The sequence below is a fragment of the Bubalus bubalis genome, chromosome 17 (genome assembly GCF_019923935.1).
Source record: "Bubalus bubalis isolate 160015118507 breed Murrah chromosome 17, NDDB_SH_1, whole genome shotgun sequence".
Taxonomy (NCBI): Eukaryota; Metazoa; Chordata; class Mammalia; order Artiodactyla; family Bovidae; genus Bubalus; species Bubalus bubalis.
Genome location: NC_059173.1, coordinates 24,187,710 through 24,207,959, shown reverse-complemented (window position 1 = coordinate 24,207,959; position 20,250 = coordinate 24,187,710). Strand labels below are relative to the sequence as shown.

The following is a 20,250-nucleotide window of genomic DNA, read 5'->3' as shown; positions in this document are numbered from 1 at the left end:
TATGAATAGAACTATGGAAAATTATGTCCATTATTTGGGGAAAAACACTGAAGCATGTGTAAAAGATGAGCTATTAATTTTTATTTCTAGGAGGAGGGACCAGAGGCCTTTTTTTCTTTATTTCTTCTACTTTTCTTCATTTTCTGGATTTTGAGTCATGACCCTGAATTACCCTTTTTGTCGATTTTATTACATTTTTAACACAAGAAAAGATATGTGAAGCTTGTGTTAGTGTAATAATTAAGACCACAGTCTTTGGAGACATGATCTTGGGTTCGAGCCCTGGCTCTGCTAGTCCCTAGTCTTGACCTTGAGAAGAATGGTCTGAGTCTGTTTCCTCATCTCTAATATGGGGGGAGGGGTAACACACCCACCTCAGAGAGTCATTGTAAATGAATGACAACATACATTTAAGCGTGTGATCACTGACCTAGAGCCAGACATCCTGGACTGTGAAGTCAAGTGGGCCTTAGAAAGCATCACTACAAACACAGCTAGTGGAGGTGATAGAATTCCAGTTGAGCTATTTCAAGTCCTGAAAGATGATGCTGTGAAAGTGCTGCACTCAGTATGCCAGCAAATTTGGAAAACTCAGTAGTGGCCACAGGACTGGAAAAGGTCAGTTTTCAAGAAAGGCATTGGCAAAGAATGCTCAAACTACCACACAATTGCACTCATCTCACACACTAGTAAAAGTAATGCTCAAAATTCTCCAAGCCAGGCTTCAGCAATACGTGAACCGTGAACTTCCAGATGTTCAAGCTGGTTTTAGAAAAGGCAGAGGAACCAGAGATCAAATTGCCAACATCCACTGGATCATTGAAAAAGCAAGAGAGTTCCAGAAAAACATCTATTTCTGCTTTATTGACTATGCCAAAGCCTTTGACTGTGTGGATCACAATAAACTGTGGGAAATTCTGAAAGAGATGGGAGTACAAGACCACCTGACCTGCCTCTTGAGAAATTTGTATGCAGGTCAGGAAGCAATAGTTAGGACTGGACATGGAACAACAGACTGGTTCCAAATAGAAAAAGCAGTACGTCAAGGCTGTATATTGTCACCCTGCTTATTTAATTTATATGCAGAGTACATCATGAGAAATGCTGGACTGGAAGAAGCATAAGCTGGAATCAAGATTGCTGGGAGAAATATCAATAACCTCAGATATGCAGATGACACCACCCTTATGGCAGAAAGTGAAGAGGAACTAAAAGCCTCTTGATGAAAGTGAAAGTGGAGAGTGAAAAAGTTGGCTTAAAACTCAGTATTCAGAAAATGAAGATCATGGCATCTGGTCCCATCACTTCATGGGAAATAGATGGGGAAACAGTGGAAACAGTGTCAGACTTTATCTTTTTGGGCTCCAAAATCACTGCAGATGGTGACTTCAGCCATGAAATTAAAAGACGCTTACTCCTTGGAAGGAAAGTTATGACCAACCTAGATAGCATATTCAAAAGCAGAGACATTACTTTGCCAACAAAGGTCTATCTAGTCAAGTCTATGGTTTTTCCAGTGGTCATGTATGGATGTGAGAGTTGCACTGTGAAGAAAGCTGAGCACCGAAGAATCGATGCTTTTGAACTGTGGTGTTGGAGAAGACTCTTGAGAGTCCCTGGGACTGCAAGGAGATCCAACCAGTCCATTCTGAAGGAGATCAGCCCTGGGATTTCTTTGGAAGGAATGATGCTAAAGCTGAAACTCCAGTACTTTGGCCACCTCATGGGAAGAGCTGACTCATTGGAAAAGACTCTGATGCTGGGAGGGATTGGGGGCAGGAGGAGAAGGGGGCGATAGAGGATGAGATGGCTGGATTGAATCACTGACTCGATAAACGTGAGTCTGGGTGAACTCTGAGAGTTGGTGATGGACAGGGAGGCCTGGCGTGCTGCGATTCATGCGGTCGCAAAGAGTCGGACACGACTGAGCGACTGAACTGAACTGAACACTGAGTCTGCCCCAGACTTGTTAAATGGAGTCTCATTATTACTATCCTTGTAGTTATTGTTAATATTATTAAATTACTGTCATAACTTATTATTGGCAATAATAAAGAATTAATGCTAATAAATATTATAGTTGACCCTCCAACAACATGGGTTTGAACTGCGACGGTCCACTTATATGTGATTTTTTTCAATAGTGAATGCTACATTCTTGAAAGATCCATGGTTGTTGTTTAGTTGCTAAGTCATGTTCAACTCTATGTGACCCCATGAATTGCAGCACGCCAGGCTTCCCTGTCCTTCACTATCTCCCAAACTGTGCTCAAATTCACATCCATTGAGTCATTGATGCCATCCAATGATCTTATCCTCTGTTGCCCCCTTCTTCTCCTGCCCTCAATCTTTCCCAATATCAGGGTCTTTTCCAAAGAGTCAGCTCTTTGCATCAGGTGGCCAAAGTATTGGAGCTTCAGCTTCAGCATCAGTCCTTGCAATGAATATTCAGGGCTGATTTCCTTTAGGATTGGCTGGCGGGTTGAATCTACTGATTGGATAAGGAGGAATCATGGTTAAGGAGGGCAGACTATACTCCCTAGCTAAAGTCATATTTGAGTCTTACATTTGCAATAAAATTAACATTTGACACCACGAGACCCTGGTCACCTGAAATGATCAACAGAAAATTTTTAATGATTGTTGGAGTCACTAATGTAGACCAGGGTAGCCAAGCACTACATTTATTCTGATGAGATTCCAGTTTTATAAGCAGGGCGGTTCCAGGGGCAATGGGATCTGTTGGTCCCTACCATGGACTCAGCTGTATGGGCACCATAGCAGGTGCTCCCTGAGGGAGGAAGTTGCCACCCATCCTCATTGACTTGGGCACTCAGAACCTGGGTCACTCAGTTGAACCAAGTGGACCACAGAGGTATCTGCCCAAGGCCAGCAGCTGGCCCTTTCAGAGTAGAACTTGGGGCAGAAATGAAGCAACTAGCATTAGCTTCAACCACAGTCCTCTTTCTCTTTGTGTGAAGCCTGAATTTTTTAAAAGCTAAATGTGAGCTAGCTAGGTAGAGAGCTTGATTTAGGAGTGGACGTGGTTCCCACACCAAGGTCTTGCAGGCTGTTTTCTTCTGCTGCATATGTACAGGCACACTGAGGGAGCATAGAACTCTTCTGGTGCCTCAGTTAAGAAATAGTCACAACATATTAATTCCATTGGCTTCTCACAGACTCCCCCATAATGATATAGACACCAGCCCCCGAGCCCAGGCAAATCCATAAAGACAGAGAGTAGATTGGTGGTTGCCTGGGGCTGGGAATTTGGTTCTGGGCAAATGGGAAGTGAATCTAATGAATATGGAGCTTCTTTTGGGGATGATGAAAAGTTCCTAAAATTGATGTGATGCCACTCTGTGAATATACTAAACACCATTGAATTGTATACTCTAAATGAGTCCATTTCATGTTATGTGAATTATGTCTCAATAAAGCTGTTATTAGTATGGAGTTTTCTCAAAAAACTGAAAATAGAGCTACCCTATAACCTAGCTATCCCACTCCTGGCTTTATATCTGAAAAATACAGAAAAACTCATTCAAAAAGATGAGTGAATCCCAATGTTCAGAGTAGCATTACTTATAATTGCCAAAATATGCACACAAACTTAAGTGTCCATCAACAGATGAATGGATGAAGAAGATGTGGATAAATGGATAAAGTATATATGGAATACTACCCAGCGATGAAAATGATTGAAATTTTGCCATCTGCAATAACATGGATGGACTTGGAGGGTATTATGCTTAGTGAAATAAGTTAGAATGGACAAACACCATATGATGTCACTTATATGTGGAATCGAAAACACAACAAACCAGTGAATAAAACAAAAGAGAAGCAGACGTGGAGAGAACAATCTAGTAGTTACCTGTGGGGAGAGGAAAGTGGGAAAGGGTAAAATAGGGGGAGGGGGTTAGGAGGTACAAACTATTGGGTATAAATAAGCTATAAAGATATATTGTACAACACCAGGGAATGTAGCCAATATTTTGTAATAATTGCAGACAGAAAGTAATTTTTTAAAGTTATTCAAAATTTTTTAAAAATTAAAAAATAAAACAGCTATTAAAAAAAAAAAACCTCAACTTTAACCAAAAAATTCTCTTCCCTCAACCAGCCAACAGCCACCACAATCCCACCGAAACTTCAAGCAACAACAAATGCAAAACCAGTCTGAATAAAAGTACACCTTTTCCCCAGATGAGAGCTTCAATAGTTTCCCATTCAATGTCAAGGCTCTCTTTCATGTTTGATGTAAATTGGAAGTTCACAAGTGGGGCACCTCTGACCAACGGTATCAGCATCACTCTGGAACTCTTGAGGAATGCACATTTCCCCCTGGTGATCCTGAGCACACTCAGTTGAGAACCCCTGGTGTAGACAACAGCGGACAGATGACTGAAAGTTTCCCTTATGAGGAGTTACTGTGGATCAGCCAAGAAACCAAGAGGAAAACAAGCCAACAAACAGAATATTGTTTTCCTTCCAGCCTAGCAGACAGGTTTATTTCTTCAACATGTTGTACATTTGATGGGGAGAAGTGGTAATAGGAGTTAAGTGAAATAAGAGACAGCCCACCAGACACTGACTTGTCAAGCCACGGAAAATGTTTTAATGACAATTGGCATCACAGGTATAAATAAATAGCTCCTTTTTACTGTCTATAATATGTGCTAGAAATATCTTTTGAAAAGGTCCAGTCTAGGTTATGAGGCTTCCAGGAGCCTTTCTTAGCTATCACTTTTAGTAATTAAAAAAATAAAAACAGGAAGCAACCCCAGTAGCTGCAGGCACCGCTATGTTGAGAGGATCACGTGACCGCCCGGAGTCTTCCTCGCCAGCATCTGCAGGTAGACTGGACTCTGAGGGTTTATGACCCTAGTTTCTCTCTGCCTCATAGGCTTCTCTTTGTGTGTGCTAATTTGCTTCAGTCGTGTCCGACTCTCTGCGACCCAATGGACCATAGCCTGCCAGGCTCCACTGTCCATGGGATCAGGCTTCACTTTGGATGAATGCATTTTGCAATGTGCTGCTACACAATTAAGCTGTTAAAAAAACCACAGTTGATTGACAATCTAACATAGATTTTTGTCTTTTCCCTTATGCCCTGCCCAACAAAGTGAGAAAAACAACAGAAAAGCCCTCCAACACTTTTTTGATCCTTGTTCATTTCATGATATCAGTGTGTCTTGGGTCAGTCTACCCTTTGAGGTTGGCGCTGATTACTGGTGTGGATGGATTCCAGCTTGTGGCTCTGACCTCATCTTCCTCTGATAGAAGTATCCCTAGGGTACCACTGATGGAGCCACTGAGGAGTCAGGGGTCCCTGGCTGGGCTCTCTGCAACTGGCCCCTGCCACTGTCCCACCCACTGGTTTTGGCCCTGAGGAGGGTGAAGGTGACCTTCCCCTCATCCCAGCAAAGGCTCTGCGAACTCCCTCTAATTGTAGAAACCCAGCAGATATCAACAAGGCTGGAGGGATAAAGCAAAGCATCAAACATAATACTTAAAAGAATGGATTAACTGACATGGTTTCTAAAAATTTATCCGCTGTATAGGAATATAACTTGTTTAATTTAGGAAAATATACCATTTGATCCTCAGGAATAAACATTAAACATAAATCAAATGGAAGTCTAAGACACAAAAAGAAAAAAAAGTGGGGGGACAGAATATGGAAAAAGAAAAGATTATTAAGTAAAGATGTGAAAATATTCAAGTTTATCCCAAGAGACAACCCATATTCAGAAATGTCTCCTCCCCAAGCCCAGGGTGACAGTCAAAGGGTGTCCTTGGAAAAAGAAAATTGAATTAAAATGGAAAATGTCTCTAAGCAGGCCCTAGTTTTATATTTTTGATCCTTTATTAGAAATATAAACAGATGATTACTTCTGTCTGTTTTTATTTGTTTGGTTTTTTTTTTTTTTTTTGCATTTTTTTTTTTAACAAATACTTTTTGGTAGCTTGTCTGGGTTATATTTTGACTCATAAAATAACCTTCCTAATTTGGCCTTGCGCAGTTAAAATGTCTCCATCAGCTCCGTTCCCAGAGTTTTTTTCTTCCGACTTGAGAAAGTCTGCCATCATCGACCTCTGATCACAAAACGGTCCCTTTCCGGCTTCATAACTTCCAACTATGAATAGTTTCAAAGATGGGCCCCAAAGAGTCCCTGTTGAGCCCCAGATCTACAGTGGAGCTGAAGGTGGGTGTCCAGGCGCTGGTCCTTCGACCAGAGGGGCCTACACTTTGTCCTTGAACTTCTCCAGATAGTCTCTGAGTTCTTTGGGGGCACCCACGCCCACATCCTGGCACACCCATTTGATGTCCTCCTCCGTCCCGCCCAGGATGGAGTTGACGGTGGGGCAGCCGTCGTCGGCGGGGATGGTGGTGAAGGTGGTGAATTTCACCTTTTTCCTCTTGGAGGTGGGCGAGTGCAGGGGCTCGTGTTTCTGGTCCCTGCCCTGCTTGCCCCCAGAGTCGGCCGGCCTGGGGATCTGGCTCTGCCCCTGCTTTTGGGAACCTCCGTTGAGCAGGAGGCGGTTGCTCTCCTCGAAGCCCCCCGGCCCGCGGTCTATGATGGTCGTGTGCTCGTCCTGCGGCGGAGATCCGTCACCCACGTTCTCCAGGAGCTCCGCCTCGTTGCCCAGCCACACCCAGTCATGCGAGTGGGTCACGGAGGCCTGGCCTTCCAGGGGCACCTGCTTGTGCCTGTACTTGAGGGCGAAGGTGGCACAGTTGATGAGGAAGACGAGGATGGCCAGGCAGAAGACCCCCAGGAGGGCATACATGCCGATCTCCAGATCGCTCAGGCCGCGGGGAGTCTGTACCAGGTCGCCGGCCCCACGCCCGCCCCCGGCCTGGGGCAGGTCCACCTGTGCCGGGAAGTTGGCGAAATCGATGGGGATGGTCTGCAGCTGACCCTCCCCCGCCAGCCGGCCCCCGTCCAGCCGGCTGTTCTTGCCCACCTTGTTGTCCAGCAGTGACTTGGCCGTGGGGTTGCCCCTCCGGAGGACCCCTTCCTCGCGTTCCACGGAGGAGCTGCCATAGAAGGGTCCTTCCTGGGCCTTCTGGCGCCGGTCGCTGGCGTGGTTCTTGATCTCACCCTCCTCGTAGTCCACACCTGGGCTGGAGTTGGCGTCGTTCTGCCCGAACTTGACCCTGACGCTCCCCACGCCCACTGCCAGGACGCTCTTGCGTTTGGATTTTTGGCAGGCCTCTGCGATGGTCAGGTCCACTCGGAGCAGGGGTCCCTGGCCTTCGCCTTCAGCCATCACAGTCGGCCACCTGGGCGAGCGGGGCTGGGGGACGGACACGATGGCCTCGTCCAGGGAGGTGGCTGTCAGGGTGAAGTCCTTGGTGTCGTAGATGTCCAGGGGCGTCACGGAGCCATCGCTGAACTGGAGCCAAGTGCTGACTACAGCTTCCTGTGGGGAGAGAGGCAGTTAGAAAATCCATGGGGGATAGGAGGAGGTGAGAATGGGGGAGACGCTTCTTCTCTTAGGATCCTGCATCCCGCTCCTGCCCCTACCAATCCTAGAGGAAAACCCAAAGACTCAGGGGCAGGACTGAAAATCCAGACCTGGTGGTTGATGAAGCTGGGGGAAAAAACATCCAGGGTTTATATAAAGATCTGAGAGACAGCTTAATTGAAACAAGAACAAATGCAGATAGGCAAAGACAGCTCCAGCATAATCCTTACAAGGGGGAAAAGACCCCATAAACAGCCCTCACTGAATTAAGGCTCCATTACATTTATTAAGGAAGACTTCACTTGAGCGTGTCCTTGGAGCCTTCACATTCCCTGCCCCTCACTCTGATGCGCCACCTTTCCTTCTCATCAGAACCCTTGTGATGGTACTGAGTTCAGTGTATTCCATTCTCTGCATAATCCATGGTAATCTCTGCATCTCAAGGTCCTTAATCACCACTGCAAAGTCCCTTTTGATACCTAAGGTGACTTTTCACAGGGTCTAGGAATTAGATGTGGCAGTCTTTGGTGTACCATTATTCTACTACCATGGGAGTGATGGTAGCTAAGATGTCCATAGCGATTCCTGGGTACCAGCCCCTGTTCTAAGTCATTGTCATTAGCGACTCGTTTAATCTTCCCATCAATATACAAGGTAGATACTATTATGCGTATTTCTCTTCCTGCAGGTGAGTAGATTGAAACACGGCAGGGACCCAAGGCTCGCCCAAGTTTGCAGAGCTAACTGACAGAGCTGGGGTTGAGTCCAGGCAGTTTGTCTTGAGTCTTAACCGTGGTTGCTAGTTCGTTTCCTGGCTGCCTTTGACTCTGAGGTCACTGACCAGGCCAGGGACTACAGGAGACAATTGTGTTGCGTCTGGAATTCTTCCCAGTCCCTCTAAGAACAGGCACTGAGTGGTCCAATTTTCATTCATCTGATCATTCCAGGGACATGTATTAAAAGCCTCTTCTGTGTCAGGCCACGCGCCAGTCACTGAGTAGTCTTTAGAAAACTGACAGATAATAAACAATACACAGCAGTTTAACTAATGAGAACTTACTGTGTAGCTCAGGGAACTCTACTCAATGCTCTGTGGTGACCTAAATGGGAAGGAAATCCAAAAGAGAGGGTATATATGTATACATATAGCTGATTCACTTTGCTGTACAGCAGAAACTAACACAACATTGTAAAGCAACTATACTCTAATAAAAATTAATTAAAAAAAAAGCAATACACAGCTGTTTATCATGGCAGGCTGGATGTTTCCTGGAGCTGGGCTGGGATGTTAGTTCTGCATAAGTTTGATGTGCTGAGTTTTACTTTTAATGTTTGGTTTAATGACAGGGAGGAAGGAAGGTGATTGGAGATCAGGAGAGAGATGGGTGGGCGCTGGCTGTGAAATGACTAGGGTAACTGCTACTGGACAATCTACTGGATGTTACAAAGGAGAAGCAAGAAGCAGAGTAGGGAGGGAAAGGGGCAGTGATCTTATGGCTGAGAAGAGCTAATGGAACTCCAGGGGTCTGCTATGGGTAAAGGATCAGTGTTTCTTCTAATCCTGGCTGCTGGACCCTATGACAAAAGGCAGAGACTTTGAAGTGGGAGTTTTGAATTAAATGCATGGATCCACTGCTTCCCTGAGAGCATCTTTCTTTAAACCAATTCTTCTGGGCCTCAGTTTTCCCCAACTGAAAGTGGGAATGTGAATACAGTAAGTCCCCTACATACGAACAAGTTCAGTCCCAAGAGTGAATTTGTTCATAAGTCCAACAAAGTTAGCCTAGGTACCCAACAAACACAATTGGCTATCTACTACTGTACTGTGATAGGTTTATAATACTTTTCACACAAACAATACATAAAAAGCAAACAAACACAAAAAACAAAGAAAACATTTTTAACTTTACAATACAGGAACTTGAAAAGTATAGTCCAGTATCAGCTACATCACTGCTGCCTTTGCACTTGCTTCCAGACATCCTGGGCTTGAAATAAAGATACTGCACTACCGTACTTTATACAGTACTGTGAAGTACACAAAAGCACAGCCCCTTGTAGAGGAGGCACCATGTGACAATGGACACCAGACACACGAACTAAGTTATGTGATTGGACATGTAAACACATGTTTGCATCTTTGAAAGTTTAAAACTTGAAGGTTCACGTGTAGGGGACTTAAAGTACCTAAAGGTTCTGAGATGAACATCTATGTGGCCCATCCAGTTTCCATTCCTCCTTTCTGATGGGGGCTAGGGCACTAATTTTCCTTTCAGACCCAAGTCTTTCCTCCATTCGGAGTCCAAGGAGCATGGGTGGGATTGAGAGAGTCATTTCCTAGGCAGGTTGATAGGGAGTCTAGGGGTCCCCAAGGAGAGAGGGGTCTGAAATTCTCAAGGAGGAAGAAAGGACAAACTTTCCTTCTCTACATTCCTTAGTATTATATAACAATAATGTATCCTGCCTGAGGACAGTCTCTGGATTAAGGACAGTCTTTGGATTCAACCTTCTGTTATCTTAAAATGTAAATTATGGGAGTAGGTCTGATGAGGTCTTTACAACCTCCAGACATTCTTTGGATTATATAACTTCATTGTTAACACTAGCAAGCGGGTACTCTTTCTGCCCCCTTCTGATGCCTATGTCAGAAGCTTTTTCTATCTCCTTTATACTTTAATAAAACTTTATTACACAAAAGCTCTGAGTGATCAAGCCTCGTCTCTGGCCCCGGATTGAATTCTTCTCCTCCAGGGGCCAAGAATCCCAGTGTATTCGTGTGATTCAACAACAACCTTTCAGGATGGACCCCACCCTTCAGTACCAGAAGTGGGCATGTGACCAAGGTCTGGCCAATCACAACATTCCACCACTCTGATCCCAGTGATTGGCTCAGGAAGGAGCATATGATCCAAACCAGCCAATGGGATGTGATCTCTGGGCTTTGCTGAAATTAGAGAAGGATTTTATTTCCTCTGGGTCCACTGAGTTGGGATGCAAGCCTGGAATGCTGAGTGGCCCTCCTGAACCACTTAAGTGGTTGCAATCTTAAGCAATCTGCTGGAATCTGAGGCCAGCACAGGAGAAAGAAAGTTGACATAGTGAGAGAGAAAGACTCTTAAGAGCATGTCACAACAACAGAGAATGTCATACTCAACAGATGGCTGAGTATAAACTAGTTAAAACGTAGGTAAAAAATACAAATAAGAGATGCAAATTCCTAGTAATCAGAAATTTAAAAAAAAGGCATACCACAGTGATACACATAGGTAACTGTTACTGAGATTGCTTGAGGGGGTGTAGAACTATTCAGAAGACCCACCAGCCAGTGGCTGGGATGTTGATACCCACCTGGGCAAGTGTCAGATGGGCATGAGACCTTTAACATAAAGCTAGGATTCCTCTCCACATACGGAGAAGAGGAATCCTACCCACTGGATCAGAGACACAGCAAGATGCTCATTTCTGCTCTGAGCACTGAGTGGGAAAATGTCTCCCTGGAAATCAGAACCCCACCCCTTCCGCATACCTGAGTGTGGTGTCTGAAGTTATACCATCTGATGCCACAGGAGCTGCAAGCAAAGATGGTAACTTGAAGCTAGACTCACACACATGCAAAAATCGACAGGAATTTCTCAGGAACCACATAGGGCAAAGCAATCATGGCTCAAGAGATGCTCATGAAAAAAAAAAAAAAAAGGAAAAATCAATCCCTACAAAAGAAGGCTCTACCATGAGAGAGGATCAGAAAAAATTCACATACAAAAATCAGAAGACAAGGACAATAAAAATAAAACAAACCAATAACAAAAACTAGCCAATGAAAGACAATAGTTAAAGGGAGTTAAAAAGAGTAAAAACTACTCTGAACGAGTGGGAAAGACTGGAAAAAAGAACAGGGAGCTGTGGAAACAACCAAACAGAACTTCTAGATGTGAAAAATCTTCTGGTTGAAATTCATTACTCAATCTGAATAGCAGATTAGACATGGTTGAGGAGAGAATTAGTTACTGGGAATTAGTTACTGGGAAACTGAGTCAAGAAATTCACCCAGAATGTAACCTCAGGAATATAAATTGATGAAGCATGGGAAAGGATGGTTGAAGAAATGAGGAAGAGAATGACCAACAGTCTTCTGTTAAGACTTACAGAAGGAAAGAATATGGGAGAACTTTAAAAGTCAAAGAATTAATGGCTGGACAGCTTCCAGAATTGAGGACAAGTGCCAATAATAAAAATAAAGGCTCCTGAGGACATCCTTGGTGGTCCAAACTCTGCCTTCCAATGCATGGTGTGTGGGTTCTCTCCCTGGTAGGGGAATTAAGATCTCACTTGCCATAGGGTGCAGCCAAAATGCTTCTTTTTTTTTTTTTTAAATAAATGAAACTTGTTTCTAAAAAGAGCATTTCATTTTAAAAAATGGAGGTTTACGTATTTATTTTTTTGGCTATGCAGCTTGGCATGTGGGATTTTAGTTCTCCAACCAGGGACTGAACCCGTATCCCCTTCAGTGAAAGTGTAGAGTCTTAACCACTGGACCGCCAGAGAAGTCCTTAAAAATAAAGGTTTCTGTTGACATCACTGGAGCATCTGGATCTAGCTTTACCTGAAGATTCAAATGCTTGGACATGAACTGATAAATTCTTACATCTGTCTCGGCCAGCCTGAGTTAGGTCTCTTATCACTGATGGAAAGCCCAGACTAACACCAGCCTCCTGTTAGGAGTGAGTGAGAATGTACCTAAAATCTAAAGATGGTGTGTACTTGCTGTTGGCATCTGCCCATTACCCCACAAAACCTGCCTGCTTGACTTTCAGCTGTCAAACTTGCAAGGTCGTCTTGCCAAGGAGCATTCTAACCTCTGAAACCCACGTGGTCATGCCCACAGCCGGAAGTGCTGAAAACTTAACACCCCCCAGAAGCAGCCCTCCAATAAGGGCTGATGGGAAGGGTGATAAATATCCCAGCTTCCTTGCCCCTCAGGTATAATGACACTTCAGTCTTTTCTACACTGGCTGATGGTTTCCCAGGAGATCCAGGCTCCAGTTCCCCACAGTGGTGGCTGAGCTGGGAATACACTTTTTTTTTTTTTTTTAACTTTTTGTCTTATATTGGAGTACAGTCAACTAACAATATTGTGATAGTTTCAGGTGGACAGCAAAGGGATTCAGCCATACATATACATGTATCCATTCTCACCAAAACTCCCCTCCCATCCAGGCTGCCACGTAACATTGAGGAGAGTTCCCTGTGCTATACAGTAAGTCCTTGTTATTATCCATTTTAAATATAGCAATGGGTACATGTTTATCCCAAACTCCCTAACTATTCCTTCCCCCATCCTTCCCCCTGGCAACCATAAGTTCAGGGTACACACTCTTTTGGCTGTCTTTCCTTCCTCCCTTCCCTCACTTCCAGGCTCCCTTCTAGGGTTCTCTTCACTACCCAGATGAAGTCCTGGCATGCAGATCCTTATCTCAGGCTCAGCTTCTGGGGGAATGAAAGCTAAGACACGATTGGCTCAGGAATTTTGTTTCCTGCCCGTCTCTCCTTTAGCTTCATCAACTGAGAAATCACACCATCGGACAGACTCCCTTCTAAAGCCTCAGTTGAATGCATTCATGCTGTGGGAGACCTCATTTCTCTTTACTATTCTAGCTTTCTTCAGAACTAATAGGGCACGGGGAAGTATAATACGATTGCCCTCATATTCATGGCAAACCTTTTGAATTTCAAAGTTGGAAATATCAAGAACAAGAGGCCAGCCTTCCACACTCCAAGGACTGAGATAAAACAGTGTTAACGCACTGTGCCTGTTCATCTTGGCTGACTTTTCATCTAGAGTTCATTTTTCTTTACCAACTCGAGACAGCGAACGAACTTAACATCAAACAAGCCCCCCTGAACAGCAGACAATCTGAATTAAGCCCTCAGAACACTGCAGGCTTGCCAGCATCCATCTCCATCAGCCCTGCTGTGTGACTGAGACCAGGTCTTTCCATTAGCTCATGACAGTGAGGTTGGAACATAGGGGTTGTCTGGGGAGAAGCCAGCACATTTCCCTAAAGATGAGAAATTCTGAAATGCTTAAAATAACACACGTCCGGGCATGATTTAGAGCTCCTATTCTTTCAAGAGTCATGTCTGCAAATTGAATGAACTCCATCCATAAATCCCTGTAGGCAGCGCCGGGGCCCTCCAATTACCATCAGCCGATGAAGACAGATGGGTGATGCTGGAAGCTGATGGGTGGCCTTGCCCCACGCCAGGGAGGTGGCAATGCCAATCGTCCCCTAATTAATTACAAGTTCTTGGCAAATAGCTTCATGCCTTCTGCTTTGTCTCCCCACTATCCTCCTCTGCTCTTTCTAAACCAGCCAACACCATGCCAGTGTCCTGTCCCCAAGAGAGGTGAGCAGAGGTGCCAGCACTGTGAGCTGGATGTGAATGAGAACCCCCTACAGGTCCCTGCTGGTGATGCTCTGGAACAAAGCTGGGTGGTTGTGTTGTTCAGTTGCTAAGTCACATGTCTTTGTGTCCCCATGGACTGCAGCACGCCAGAATCCTCTGTCCGTTGCTATCTCCGGGAGTTTGTTCAAATTCATGGCCATCGAGTCAATGATGCCATCCAACCATCTCGTCCTCTGTCACCCCCTTGTCCTCCTGCCTTCAGTCTTTCCCAGGATCAGGGTCTTTTCCAGTGAGTCAGTTCTTCACATCAGGTGGCTAAAGTATTGGAGTTTCAGCTTCAGCAACAGTCCTCCAATGACTATTCAGGACTGATTTCCTTTAGGATTGACTGGTTGGATCTCCTTGGTGTCCAATGGACCCTCAAGAGAATTCTCCAGCACCACAGTTTGAAAGCATCAATTCTTCAGTGCTCAGCCTTCTCACATCCATACATGACTGCAGGAAAAACCGTAGCTTTGACAAGCATTTGAAGTAATGCTTCTGCTTTTTAATACGCTGTCTAGGTTTGTCATAGCTTTTCTTCCAAAAAGCAGGTATCTTTCAGTTTCATGGCTGCAGTCTCCATCTGCAGTGATTTTGGAGCCCAAGAAAATAAAGTCTCTCACTGTTCCTACTTTTCCCCCTTCTACTCGCAGGTACCTGCTGGTGATTGTCTGGAACAAAGCCAGGTAGCAACAGCTGAATTTCTGGAATGGTCCATCCTATTCCTCTGAACCTGAGAACGTGCTGAGATGTCCCTCTTATGATGTTATAGGTACAGGTGAAGTTAGGGAGAGCTGCCTAGCTGAGCTGGATGGGTCTGCTATAGTCATACAAGCCTTTGGAAGCAGAAGAGCTTTTCTGGGTGGTGACAGAGGGAAACTCAGAGGTTGCAAGCATGGAAAGGACTCTATGCACTGTTAGTGGTTCTGAAGCTGGTGCAGGGTGTGGGCAGAGAGAAGGAAGTGGAGAGAGGCTCCCGGCCAGCAGCAACAAACCTAGGAAACCTCAGGCATTCAACCGCACAGAGCTGGATTCCGCCAACCACACCAGTGAGGGTGGAAGTGGATTCGTCCCCAGAGCATCCTGATAAGATGCTCTGCTCTCAGCCTGTGGACCCCAGAGCGTGGTAACCCGCTGAGCCCACCTAGATTCCCGACCCACAGAACTGTGAACGACAGTGGGTGTTATCTGAAGCAGCTGGATTTCTGAGAGTTTGCTGCCCAGATGGTTCGTCCACCTCTGGGCACTGGGTACCACTCTTCTAGTTCATCCAGACCCCACTACTCGGACCTCAAAGCCACGTGGATTTTACACAGCCAGCATCACTTCCTCCTGGAACGTGGTTTGGCTACCCTGCTCCCATTCCTCCCGCCTCCCTCCCCTTTGGCTAGATCAGGCGGGACCCTGTTCCCTTCTGGCGTCAGGGCCCTTACCTGTTTAGGGGCCCGCAGCAGCTCCTCAGCTGTGGCCACAGCCGTGATAGCCCTGCTGTTCTCCGTGCTGGGGTGGAGGGTGACAGACAGCCCAGCCACGAGCTGGATGGCCAGGTCTGACACCGCAACTTTGTCGTCCAACACAGTGACCGTCTTCTCAGCCAGGATGGAGTCAGACAGAGGGGACAGCACCTGGGGGATGGGCAGACACAGACCAATCCATCACATCTGCTTCTGGGTGGATGTTGGAACCTTTCCCAGCTATGCTCTGTCCATCCCTACAGGGTACAGAATACAGTGGGAAGGAGCCAGAACTTCCCTCTATACATCATCCCGTGTCATGTGAGAATCAGATAAAGTCACTCTTCCCTGTGACACTTTAGCTCTATCTTTTGGAAACTTGACATAAATATTAAAATCCATTGGGTCTTTGAAAGGAAATGACCCTCCCCATTTAGATGAAGATATTTTGCATACCGCACAAACTGGTCAACCATACGTGGCAGTCCTACTGGCTGGACTCATGAAGAGTGGCGCATAAACAGCTGTTCAACCCGAATCCCATTCTAAGTGAGTTAGGCCATCAGCTGGGGAACTGAATTATAGACAGTCTAGTCTGGAGTTGGACATGACTGAGTGACTTCACTTTCATGCATTGGAGAAGGAAATGGCAACCCACTCCAGTGTTCTTGCCTGGAGAATCCCAGGGAAAGGGGAGCCTGGTGGGCTGCCATCTCTGGGGTTGCACAGAGTCAGACACAACTGAAGCTGCTTAGCAGCAGCAGCAGCAGTCTCCCCTCCAACCCCCGGTACATTGTATTCTCTGCTGAAATGTTACTTTCTGCCTCATTTGCTGTTGTTTAGTCGCTAAGTTCTGTCCACCTCTTTTAGGAACCCGCGGACTCTAGCCTGCAGGATTCCTCTGTCCATGGGATTCTCAAGGCAAGAATACTGGAGTGAGTTGCCATGTCCTTCTCCAGGGGATCTTCCCAACCCAGGGATCCAGCCCATATCTCCTGCATTGGCAAGTGGATTCTTTACCACTAGCACCACCTGGGATGCCCTTCTGCTTCATCTCATATACCAAATGTTGGACTTGGGATGTCCAGGTGAAATGGTAGAAATATATCAGTCTTTCCCACCTGGGGCAGTTGTGAAAGGATACAGAAGGACATTTCCAAAAGGTGGAGTCACATATACTACTATACATAAGACAGATAACCAAGAAGGACCTACTCTCCCAGTTCTAGGACTGTACTGTATTGTACCAGTTCCCTGTGCTGGCAGGGAACTCTACTCAGTATTCTGTGATAACCTATATGAGAAAAAAGTCTGACAAAGAAAAGGAATATGTATTTGTGTAACTAAATCACTTTGCTGTAACACCTAGAACTAACACAACAATGTAGATCAAACTATACTTCAGTAAAATTAAACAAACAAACCAAAAAAAAAAAACCCTCCACAAAAGGTGGAGGCAGTAGTGTGGGACTTGATGGGTTGAATAAAAGGCCTTCTGCGCCCTCCCATCTGTCCTGAAATCCCACCCTTCTGTACATTTCCTTGGGCAAAAGAGACAGCAGGATTTTGAAGAGTTGGTTGAATGACTACATGACAGAATGACAGGCTGACTTAGGAAAGAAGGGAGGAAAGGAAGAAAGGAATCCTACCTTGGCCACTGGCACAAGTATTGCAGAGTGGGGAGCAGGCTCTTTCTAAGAGAGTGTAGGAGGTGCAGATTGGAGAGGGGGCGCCGAGGGTGGAGAAGCAGAGGCAGGGTGGGCTGGGGTGGGGGTGGTGGGAATGAAGGATGCAGCAGAGAGTGGGGTCACAGAAGGTGCTGAGGGATGCAGCGCCACCTTCTCATTTCTGTTTGGAAGGAGGTTGGGACTCAAAGGGGTTTCCCTGGTGGCTCAGGTGGTAAAGAATCTGCCTGCAATGCAGAAGACCCAACTTCAATCCCAGAGTCAGGAAGATCCCCTGGAGAAGGAAATGGCAACCCATTCCAGTATTCTTGCCTGGAGAATTCCACGGACAGAGGAGCCTGGTGGGCTTCAGTCCACAGTGTCACAAAGAGTCAGACATGACTGAATGACTATCAGTTTCACTCCACTTTACCTGGGATTCAAAGAGCTGGTCCAGGCTCACCTTCTGGTGTCCACAGGATGCCATCAGAGGACCCATCCCTGCTAGCAAACTGCCTCCCTCCAAGGCACACTACGCTCAGTGATGGGTGTGCAGAGCTTCCCAGCTCCAGCTTCCTACCTGGATGGTTGTCATGCCAACCTCCCGCCCGACCAGGATCCTGCTGTCCTGGAGAGTGGCCACATGCGGTTCCTCCAGCTTCATGAAGTCGGCAACCAGGTGGGTGATGTCGAACTGCCAGTCGGGACTGAGCAGGTGGCTCGGCTGGCCCCAGGGGCCAGCCCCCTCAGACACAAACTGGGTGAGGACCCGCACCATGGCGTGCTGGTACTGGAGGGCGCAGCCCCGGCCCCGCCGCTCCTCCTCGTCCTCATCCTCGCTGTCTCGTGTGGGCCTGATGGGGAAGGAGAGGAGGCTCTCGAGTCAGAGGATGGAATTCATGATGCTCTGGAGTTGCAAAGCAGATACCTCCCCATCAATTGCCAGGAGATAGCATCCCAGGCAGGAGACTCAGGACCGCGGAGAAGCACCGGCTCGTTTTTAAACAATGCAAAGAAGCTTTATTGTACTTGCCGAAGGAGGAAGGTCAGACTTAATTGAGAAGGAACTAAACATCTCTCTCCACTTAACAGCACGACCCAAAGAATTTCCCCATATCCCACCTCCTGTATATGTAGCCCACAAAACACTATCTCTTTCGAAGGCATCTGTTGACAAATAAAAGATGTAAGAGTTAATATGTATTAATACTAAAGCTATATTGTCCACGAAGTAGCTGAGAACCACGTGTGGCTATTTACAATTTAATTTAAATGAAGAAAATTAAGAAAATCCAAACATTACATTTCTCAGTCACTCCATAACCCTTGTGTTAGTGGCTACTGTGGCTGTGGCTAGTGGCTAGTGGATACTGTGCTTCTAGAACATTCCACCACTGTAGAAAGGTCTATTTGTCAAAGTGGTATGATGCTCTGGAGATGTGCCCATGCTAAGATGTTCATGGATGGACTCTTAACACCATGAGGCAAAACTGTAATTATTCTTATGTTCAGATGAGGAAACTGAGTCAGAGATGTTGGGTGGCTGGCCCAAACTCACAAAGCTAGAAGGCCCCCAAGCTTGGATTTGAAACCAGCAAGTGTCAGTTTTTCCTTTTTAAGGGACATGGAACAAACCCACATCTTGGTCGCTCAAGATCACTAAATGGTCTGAAGTCCTGGCTGGATTCACAGCTGTCTTCCTCATCAGAGGAGGACAAATTCCTTTAAGTTCATTCTATAAAAGTGGACTCACCATCTCACTGTCCTATTTATCTTTCTTGAGATAGACACTGCTGCTGCTGCTGAGTCGCTTCAGTTGTGTCCGACTCTGTGCGACCCCATAGATGGCAGCCCACCAGGCTACTCTGTCCCTGGGATTCTCCAGGCAAGAATACTGGAGTGGGTTGCCATTTCCTTCTCCAATACACTACTTGTTCCTTAAAAATCAAGACTCTGGTGCCTGGGAGACAGTCAGGAAAATAGCCCTGATGGTTTAAGATGGAAGATGTCATACAGGAAACCAATAATTCAGGAACAACTGTTATGTAGCTGACCTGGGGGCCACAGAGCGGAGGAAACAAAACCCCAGATTCCCACACAGGATGATCCAGAGTCACATGGAATAGAAGTTTTTCTTTTGGTTTAAGTGCAGATAGCATCCCGATGGTCCAGTATAAATGCATTTAGATTTTATCCAATAATTTGATATGCACAGAGCTTTTCAAGATTATAGATATTCACCCAGAACAGAAAAGCAATCGCTGTTTCACATAGACAAAATAAGCCCAAACTTTAATTCTCTGGGGGTTGAAAGGCTAGAAAACTATGTTACTTTTGTGGCTTCCTTCTGGAGGGCCACTTTCAGGAGAGAGATTACTAGGAGCCCATGTAGAGTGCAAACAATTGGATCTGATACTGACCTGGCCGCTTAGCAGCCTGCCTGCCTGGCTGGGTTATCCTGAGTCTTGGTTTTCCCAGAGGATTGTTGTTAGGCTGCATCATGTAATCACCATGGCAACAGCATCACCTGGGCCCTGCACTGGCTCCTGCATTGACTCCTTTGTTGACATCAGTACCCACAGCTGTTGCTGTCATGGCTCTGATGTGTTTCCCCATCCTGGACTCACCTCTTGCTGGCCACGATGGGAACCCTCCAGCCTTTAATCTGGCTCAGCTCCGTGTCAGAGACCTCGATCTGCAGGGGCAGTCGGGGCACCCATACGGTGACATGCAGGGGGGCACTTAGGTGCTGGTACGTGAAGTTCACCACCACATCCACCTTGCCTTTCATCTCTTTGCCGTTGACAAAGACATAGTCACAATGGTCGGACACCTGCCAAGAGAGAGGGGATGGAGGAGAAGTTCTCTGGGATCTGAAGACCACCTTTCAACCATTTGTCCTTGTCTCTAGCAAAGCACACATGCTTAATGTAGGTTCTCCTCAATGCGGAGCCTGAGACAAGGATTTTGTGCAGTTGGCTTACTTAGGACGTGACCCTAGGGAATGGGGACCAGGGAGAAGGCTGAGGGAGCCAGAGAAACAAGAAAGGTCAGTAGAAAGGTCCATTTTTGCATTTGGTGCTGTGACCATTGAGCTCTGTTTTTCTGGGATCTCGTGGAAAGCCCCCAGAATTGTCAACCTGCAGGATGAGAGACAGAAATATCATCTACTGGTCCTCTCTCTCACTGGGTGAGTGCTGCCC

At 46.1% G+C, this 20,250-nt stretch overlaps 1 protein-coding gene across 1 annotated transcript in view; it reads right to left on the bottom strand.

Moving 5' to 3' along the window:
- Positions 1 to 4,598: 4,598 nt before the first annotated feature.
- Positions 4,599 to 20,250, bottom strand: part of TMEM132C (transmembrane protein 132C) — a 446,846-nt gene continuing 431,194 nt past the window's right edge. Inside the window, exons 6-9 of the mRNA XM_025267822.3 lie at positions 19,675 to 19,880; positions 17,628 to 17,901; positions 15,363 to 15,554; positions 4,599 to 7,434 (exon numbers count right to left, since the gene is read on the bottom strand). Coding sequence (XP_025123607.3) covers positions 6,250 to 7,434; positions 15,363 to 15,554; positions 17,628 to 17,901; positions 19,675 to 19,880 — 1,857 coding nt within the window. The 3' untranslated portion in view covers positions 4,599 to 6,249. The remainder of the gene's footprint in view (positions 7,435 to 15,362; positions 15,555 to 17,627; positions 17,902 to 19,674; positions 19,881 to 20,250) is intronic.